At 40.0% G+C, this 9,392-nt stretch overlaps 1 protein-coding gene across 1 annotated transcript in view; it reads left to right on the plus strand.

The window, feature by feature from the left end:
- The window catches only part of PLD2 (phospholipase D2), a 43,070-nt gene that overhangs the window by 24,836 nt on the left and 8,842 nt on the right, over positions 1-9,392 (plus strand). Inside the window, 6 exon segments of the mRNA XM_072398847.1 lie at positions 2,886-3,035; positions 4,265-4,348; positions 4,656-4,734; positions 5,036-5,146; positions 6,553-6,729; positions 9,137-9,299. Of these exon segments, the coding sequence (XP_072254948.1) occupies positions 2,886-3,035; positions 4,265-4,348; positions 4,656-4,734; positions 5,036-5,146; positions 6,553-6,729; positions 9,137-9,299 (764 nt within the window).

Raw genomic sequence — 9,392 nt, forward strand, 5'->3', positions numbered from 1 at the left:
TCTGCTGGAGGACTCTGCTCCTTCCTCTATAACTCTCCTCTCCTGAAATACTCTGCTGGTGGGACTCTGCTCCTTCCTCCATAACTCTCCTGAAATACTCTGCTCTGCTGGAAGACTCAGCTCTTTCCTCCATAATGCTCCTCTTCTGAAATACTCTGCTCTCCTCATTTCCTTGTTTTTTGCTACAGCTCCCTCAGGGTGCAGGATTCATTGCTGAACTCTGTCAAGGGTGCACATAATTATTAACAACACCTATATGTAAAGTTACCTTATCACTGAGAAAAAAAGCAGTTGTGGAACATACTTGAAATGATATAATATCCAGTAATATAATAATAATAAAAATGCACAATCATCATTATAATAATATAGATTTTCAAATGAAATGGGTTGAGATTTGGGTTCGATGATATCACATATTGATAATAAGTGAAAAAATAGAAATGACAACCAAAGGAGGAAAAAGGGAATATAACTCTATATAGTTTTTGGAGACTTTACATCAGCACAGAACAGTAACACATAAGTTTTTCCTGTCTGCACACTTGGCAGCGGATTTCATTTCTTCCTTTCCGGTCTCTCTTTGGCTGCCAAGGCTGCTCGTCCGGCTGAGTTCTGCTGCCACGAGTTCCCTCTTCTGTTTATCTTGGGAAACAGTCTGACCTTTTCTAATCTTAGAAATGTGACCTTGTCTAATCCATGTAGCTGGTTTGAAGGCTGCACTGTGGAAATACAACTTTTTCTAAAATTAAAACATAAATAAACAGAAAAATAATGTCTGCCATTGCTGACTGGACTGTCATACTTATTCTAGGCAAGATATGAATAACCGTTTCTTCGTCACGTGTGGGGGCTTCAGTATTTATGTTCTAGAAGTATAAAATCCTAATGTGCCAGTCCACCCAAAACATTTATATTTTAGATAGAGGTGAAGTCTGCTGAGCTGAGTCAACTATTGGTTTCTTATAAGTCTTAGGTACTCCCTAAGTTATCCCTGCCATGGCTGCCAACTCCTCAAAAATGTGTGATGTAAATGTCCATCTTTGTCTTTCTTATCTATTCTTCCTTGCATTCTCTATTGTATAAAATGAGAGAAATTGTGGGAATGGGGGCCCCTATTCTGCAAAGCAGGTTTGCACATCCAGGAACACAGCATATGGATGCTGAAAGCCCCTCATAGGCACAGCAGGTTTGCAGATCCAGGAACTTGGCTTAGGGACGGTGGGGGCCCTTCATAATAGACACAGCGGGTGTCCAGATCTAGCAATTTAGTCCAGCTTTATATAAGCCCTTTATATAAGCCCTTTATATAAGCTGCCCCAACTCTCTGGAATGGTCTTCCTCTTCCTTTTCGTCTTGCCCCTACTTTCTGCTCATTTAAAAGTGCCCTCAAAACTAAATTTTTCAAACGTGCCTACCTGTCTTCTGTCTCCTAAACCCTCACTACTTCCCACCGTTCCATATTCCCCCTCTTATTGTGTGATACTTCCCCCACCTCTTAGATTGTAAGCTCTTCTGGGCAGGGTCCTCTCCTCCTCCTGTGTCACTCTCTGTATCTGTCTGTCATTTGCAACCCCTATTTAATGTAAAGCACTGCATATTATGTTGGTGCTTTATAAATCCTGCTTATTATTATTATTATTATTATTATTATTATTATTAATAATAATAATATTGGGCACAACAGGTGTCCACAGATCTACGAACTAAGCTAAGGGATGCTGGGGGCCCCTTTTAATGGAAACAGATTGTGTACAGACCTGAGAGATCTTACCATGAGAGTGCCAAGGGATAGAATGCCTTGTGCACTCCTTCAGGTAGGCACAGGTCTACCTATATAATAGACCTGAGAAACAGACCAATGCCCAAAGGAAAGAGCACACAAAGCAGGTTGACAATATTCTGGTAAAGCAGCAGCTTATCATTGCTGGACTCCAATAGGAATTTCTGTTACTGGTTGGATCCTATGTGAGAAACTTTACAACACATTACAAGCCCTGGATGACGACAGTACCACCACACCACCAAAATAACCTTGGGCTACAAAAACATTTCCATTTCATCACTGGTTACCATTTAAATACTTGTATCCCAGAGACCCAGTTTTTTTCCATCATCTTTCTTTGTGCCCAGCATAGAGGAGGTGAAACCAGGCTGTCAATTAGCCCTTATATCTAATACAAAGGTGATGGATGTCCCCTTTCTCTGCAGAAGTCAGCAGCCAGGTAAAGTGGTTGGACCCGCTGACCTTTGTTTGACCCTTTTTTGACAAAAAAAATAAAAATACTCATATAAGTAACAATGCAATTTCTGCTGCAGGTTTTGTCTAAAGAAAAGTAGGTTTGGTGTATCTGATGGAATGAATTGTGCAAAAAAAAAAGTTTGGGGAATGTAAAGAATTTATACTGAGATCTGCTGTGGGGCATTGAAACATTAAAAGTTCTGTTTTGTATAAGACAACTATAATAACGACAATAATGTCCTTGGAACTCTAGCACCCAATTTGTAAAAACAAACTCTTCCATGTGTCCTGTCACCTAGAAACACAAACAGAAAGTTTTGCATTAAATTAGCACATTTCATGCATGGGGGTTTCATAGGGAAGAGTTTCCCAGCCAAAGTTCTTTCAGAAGGGGTTCCTCAACCCATAAGCAATTTGTGCTTCTCGGGTCCGTTTAAGAACACCAATGATCTTTTTGGCTATACGTAAGTAGCCAGCAATTGGCAACCACACCAATATAAATAATGTAGTTTAATATAGCACTAGTTCTCCGAGAACCCAAAAGTTATTTCAAGGATTCCCAATGTTAAAAAAGTTCAGATAAACTGATCCAATGTGTGCAATGATTGGTATGATTCAAAGCCCATTTTTGTAAATCTTACAGGTCGCTGGTGTTAAAGTTCAGTGGCTACCGCCAGGCTCGTTGGTGGGGGCAGCAGATCAACCAAATTGCCGAGGACCATGGTAAGGATTTTCTGAGCACACATCGGTTTGAAGCCCATGCACCCGTACGGGAGAGGACACAAGTGAAGTGGTAAGGATGCTTTCTCTTAATAATCAGACCGGACCTCATGATAATTCATGTCCACACAAAAAGTTGTTACCCATAGTAGCCAATGGATCAATAGCTATTAAAGCCAATAGAAGGTATCTGATTGGCTGCCTAACAATGGAAATGTGAGGTTATTGATTTCTAGATGTCCAGCCCAAACTCAGCAGCATCAGCTTCCTTCACCTTTGCTGATTTGCCTAAATATTTTTATACTATATTTTATGCACATATAAGACATTTATTTGGTACAATTTTTGGTAAATACATTGTATAGATTTCTGTGTATCTGTTTACAAATAAAGCCATGTGATCACAATATTGGGAACCCATGACTGGTCAGTGACAGTGTTGGCTTTCCCAGTAAGGAACGCATAAAGTTGCATTCTTGAAGTTTAAAGTTTTTTGGCATTGGGCATGGAGAACTTTAAAGTGGAACTAAAGTTCCGAGCAGGGTTTTTTTGTAGAAAAGGACAGGCGATGTCCCTTCTGCAATAGGCCTTCTTACCTGGCTGGTTCCAGGGATATCCAACATGTTCCCGTGTGGATGCCAGGACTGAATAAACTCCTGCACAGGTCCAGTTACATCATCCCTACCCTAGCAATCAATATGGCCAAAGATCAGAACGAGGAAAAGAAGAAAGAAGAAGATGGTGGTGCTCACAATGGAACAGGGACTGGTGAGAATACACAAGGTTTAGTTCCGCTCTAAAGCCCAGTGAACCCTATAGTGTTAAAAAGTCCCTTGCCAAAATGCTGCGGAGAAGAACCTTTGCAGAAGAAGTGGTCTCATTGCAATGGTCCAGCACCTTCTCCTTCTCAGTTGAGTCAGACCTCTCCCTCAGCATGGATTGGAATCAGTTCTTTTACTCATTGAATATTGTGAGAAAACCTATTCCAAACTAAAGCTAAAGCAAAGTTAAAATACATGTATGGAAAGTATTTTACACGCCCAAGCAATAGACAATTAGGCTCCAGTGCCAACCCTCCCCCTATGTCTTAATGTAATCTATTCCTACACTGCAATTCCACTGGCTGTAGATAGTAGGATGAGTAATGCACAAAATCTGAATATGCAGACTCCATGCAGATAAAGCCCTGGAGGTTAATTGAACCTGGGCTGTTAGAACTCATTGGCTGATGTGCATCCTATTGTGTAGTTTTTAAATTGCTATTGTAGTAATGATGATTTTGCTTTGTATCTGCTTCCGCAGGTTCGTAAATGGTGCCACTTATTTTGCCGCAGTGGCTGACGCTCTGATGCAGGCACGGGAGGAGATCTTTATCACCGACTGGTGGTAAGTTGGATCTTCGATATAATGATGTCTTCGGTGTTTGTGCAACATGTTCATTTTTGGGTTGTACAGTGCTGTGAACAGTGCCCACTTTGTCTGTATTATATTCTAAGGGCCAATTTACCTGTTCCTCAGCTTTTAGCCTAAGAAGTGTCTCCATTAGAAGATCTTTTCCTACCTAGCATGTTTGATAACCATATTATTTTGGATCTTCCTTTTTTCCAAGAACAATAAAAAGAGTGAATCCCACAGCTTGAAAAATGATTGCTATTTCTAAACTTCCTATTCCTTCCTTGTCTTTTCTATACAGGCTCAGCCCAGAGGTTCACCTTAAGAGGCCAGCACTGGATGATAACTGGAGGTTGGACATCATCCTCAAGCGTAAGGCGGTGGGTCTTTATTTTTTATTACCCTTCTCCACTGCTCCCAATTCCTTCTTATGTTTGTAGAATACTCTGTTAATATCTTGAGTCTCAGTCGCTATTGTAAATGACAGGTAGTCAGTTTGAGTGCTCAGGACCGCAAAATGTATCTGCTAATATTATGGTTCTATATTTTCTGCATGAATCTTTCTTTGCCTTATCGGGTAAGCCTTTTTTTTAATTAGACAAGCCAGCTCCAGGAGTTAGAATTTGTAATAGAAATATAATTACATATACCCATGAAGTAAGCAAACTTTATCTCTTGTAGGAGGCTGGAGTCCGGGTTTGTGTTTTACTTTTCAAAGAGGTAGAACTGGCTCTGGGGATTAACAGCGGATATAGCAAAAGAGCACTGATGCTGCTACATCCTAATATCAAGGTAAGAGGACAGCTGTAACATTTACATTATGTATAGATAAAGGATGCAGCGTATCCCACAATGGGAAGGGTCATCATATATCATTCACCATTACCATTGCTTAGTCTGAGCGCCATCCTAGTATCACCTCTTGCACAACAGAAAGAGGGTTTTATGAAAGAGCTGAAAAGGTATTTCAATCAATATGTTTCCCACCATCAAATGTTTGTTGAAGATTATGACCAATCATTCCTTCATAATTCCATCATCATAACAGGGAGACCATCCTACTATCTGCTTTGACACAGAACCTTTATCTTCTCTTCTCTCTCTCTCTCTCTCCTTTCTCTCTCTCTCTCTCTCTCCTTTCTCTCTCTCTCTCTCTCTCTCTCTCTCTCTCCTCTCTCCTCTCTCTCTCTCGCACTCTCTCTCTTCTCTCCTCTTTTCTCTCTTCTCTTCCTCTCTCTCTCTCTCTCTCTCTCATTTCTCTCATTTCTCTCTCTCTCCTCTCTCTCTCTCTCTCTCTCTCTCTCATTTCTCTCATTTCTCTCTCTCTCCTCTCTCTCTCTCCTCTCTCTTCTCCCTTTCTCTCTCTCACTTTTCCTTGTATATGTGTTTTTATAGTGCATTTTCTTCATGTTTAATACACAGTTTCAGCTTATCATCTGTCATCATGCATCATTCTTTACCATCTTTATTTATTACTCTGTCATCTATCATCTGAATCCACCACTCACATCTTCACCCATTATACACAATCTTCATTATTTTTCCGTATGTTTGGTTATCATTGACTAATTATAATCTTCATATGTTTTTTAAAGTGCATTTTTCTTCAGATATGATACACAATCTCTGTTTATCATCTGTCATCTATATTTATCATACATCTCTTGTCATCTTTTTTATCATTTATCTCTTATCACCTGGATATACATAACAAATTTTACCTAATCTTTATTCATCGTCATGGATCATTTACCATCCCTCATTATCACTTTATAATTGCTGTAAAATATAATCTATCATTTCCTTGTGTGTCAGTCATCATTGCCCACTAAATATATTCCATTATCTTCATTTTTTACTCTCTGTAATACATCACTTACCATGGACTGTCATTCATCATTTATTGATTCACTAATTTTAATCTTTATCGAGCTTTTTCTTTCTTCTAATCATTATATATCGAACATGAACTTTATTCATCGTACAACGCTTCAACTTTCTTCATTATACCTACATACCTTCAAAACAAGCCTTGCCTAACCTTCATTCATCATTAATCATCTATCATTGACTATATTAAAGCATCCATCACCTGCATTCATAATAAATCAGTGATCATCTTATTTTAACATTGAACATCATTATCAAGCACGGTTTTCACCAATGTATCATGTCAGTATGTCTTCATCCTATTTTAGGTGATGCGCCACCCAGATCACGTTTCCTCTATTGTCTTCCTCTGGGCACATCATGAAAAGATGGTGGCCATCGACCAGTCCATAGTTTTTCTGGGGGGTCTGGATTTGGCCTATGGCCGATGGGATGACCATGACTATCGACTGACAGATGTTGGCCACAGCGAGATGCAACAAAAGGTATCAACCATGGAAGACTCTACATGACTCTGTAGACTTTTACTCCAGCACTTCTTTTACTTTCCGACACTCTACTACAGTTACTTCTATTTTTTTCTGATATTACTGCAAACTAATACTACTCTTAACTCATGCCTCCATTTTGTACCAACTACTCTTCCTTTGACTGCCATTACTTTATCATGCTATACTCAACAACACTTTTAGGTCCAGTAGACTTTGACAGGTTAAGCTTGTAAGTCTGAAAAGCATCATATTCAAAAGATATTTACTATGGACATGCACTGCATTTAAAGTGACTCTGGTCACTGAAGCTGTACCTGCAAAGAAGTTACTATTTTAATAACCACTTCCACTGCATGCTTCATTGAATGGGCCTGTTAATGAGGGAGCATCCCCTAAAGCCTACTGAAAAACAGACACTTATTATTTTTATTAATAATAATATTATTATTATTATTATTATTATTAATAAACAGGATTTATATAGCGCCAAAATAATACACAGAGCAGTACCTTAAATAGGGGTTGCAAATGACAGGATAATACAGACAGTGACACAGGAGGAAGAGAGGACCCTGCCCCGAAGAGCTTACAATCTAAGAGGTGGGGGAATGATCACACAATTGGAGAGGAGATATGGAGTGGTGGGTGAGTAGTGAGGGTTTAGGAGACAGAAGATGACGGGTAGGTGAGGTTGAAGCGTTGGGTTTTAAATGAGCAGAAAGTAGGAGCAAGCCGAATAAGATGGGGAGACCATTCCAGAGAGTGGGGACAGCTCTAGAAAAGTCTTGGAGCCGTGCATGTGATGAGGTTATGAGTGAGGAAGTCATTAGTAGGTCATTGGAGGAGCAGAGAGAGCGGTTGAGGGGATTTTTTTTTATCAAGTCAGATAGGTAAGTGGGACAATAACTGTGGGGAGATTTGAAGGCAAAGCATTTGAGCTTGAATTAGATTCTCAGGTGAAATGTAAGCCAATAAACAGAACTACAAAAAGATGCAGCGGAAGAGGAGCGGTGGGAAGGATGGATGAGTCTGGCTGCAGCATTTGTATTAGATTGTAGAGGAGAGAGTCGGGTTAGTGAAATACCAGAGAGGAGGATGTTGACATTTCTGAAAGTGTTAATTTTCACGGGCCCCATTGCTTCCTCGTGCTAATCTCCATATTGGTATTCTGTGCTGATATAAGTCAGTAATCGGAGTCACAGAGCTCCCTAGGGTATTAGGAGATTTTTCTGGTATTGTTGGTTTCTCAGCAGAAACCAGCATAATGGAATGTCAGTGACTCGAGCCATTTTCCTGAAAGTGTAAAGCAGCTTTCCTAAAACTCTCACATCCTTCATCTCCAGGTTAAGGCAACAGTTCTGACCCACGTCTGACTCAAATACCCTCCATCTACAAATCCCATTACAACTAAGAACACTTTTACTTGTTTCAATGATAATGCAATGTGCCATTATGAATGAAAAGCAACACTATCGCGAGCATGTGCCATTCAGAGACTTTAGGAGTACTCCAGCAATATGCAAATGTAAAAAAGAGAAGGGTTGGTGGATGCCCCCCGCTGCATCTTTCTATGGGTTCTTGATTAAGATGCACAGCCCCAGAAAGCAATAGCATATACAGTACCAGTCTAATGTTTGGACACACCATCTTATTCAACGTTTTTCTTTATTTGATTTTTTGGATGATGCTAAAACCGGAACCTTTGTAATTATGTTTCAAACATAGAAAATGTAAGGCGTACCAGTAGCCAACCTTTATTTTAATAACAGCTTAGCACACTTTTGGCATTCTCTGTTAAGTAGTCACCTGGAATGGTTTTCCAACCTTAAAGGAGATTCCAGAAGTGCTGAGCATTTATTTGCTGCTTTGCCTTCACTCTGCAGTCCAATTCATCCTAAACCATTCCAATTTGGCTTAGGTTAGGCCAAGTGATTCAGTTCCCTTTATCTCTCTTGTTCTTGGCAGAACCAAGAACAGTTACTGTATGTCGAGCTGAAGTAAAAAAATTAAAGGCTGTCCCATTCCCCTGTTAGTGAGGCACAGGAGGTAGAAAGAGGTGACACATCTCAGGTCCAAGGTGCCCAAGCCACAAGGTGCTCAGGAAGAAATGCCCAATGGTGCCGGCTGCTCCTTCATGATGCTACAATGCATTGTTTATAAAGTTTCATGTGAAACCTTTATTCTCATTTTTTTACTTAAAATCCTCAATTATAACTGCTTCCAGTACATCTAACTCAATATAACTGAGAAATATGACTTTTAATTGAACTAACCTTTAACTCATTTTCATACTCCTTAGACTTTATCTCTTTCTTTACTCTGATGTCTCTTTTCTTTCACGGTCTGTCCTTTGGCTGTCTGTCTCTCTTTTCTTATAAGGTGGCATCCCGCTGTCTCTCAGCAGAATGGATCCGCAGCTGTGGACACGTTTCCAGAAGTGGATGCCCAACCACTCTCCCAGTACTGGCTGGGTAAAGACTACAGTAACCTGATATTCAAAGACTGGGTACAGCTGGACAAACCTTTTGAAGGTAAAAGGCCTTATAGATTTCTCATTTCTATGTGTATGCTGCAGGAAGAAGACAGATTTAAAGCTCTCTTCTGTCTGTGTCACCCTGCAGGAGGAGGACAGACTCATAGCGCCCCCTTCTGTCTGT

The sequence above is a fragment of the Pyxicephalus adspersus genome, chromosome 2 (genome assembly GCF_032062135.1).
Source record: "Pyxicephalus adspersus chromosome 2, UCB_Pads_2.0, whole genome shotgun sequence".
Taxonomy (NCBI): Eukaryota; Metazoa; Chordata; class Amphibia; order Anura; family Pyxicephalidae; genus Pyxicephalus; species Pyxicephalus adspersus.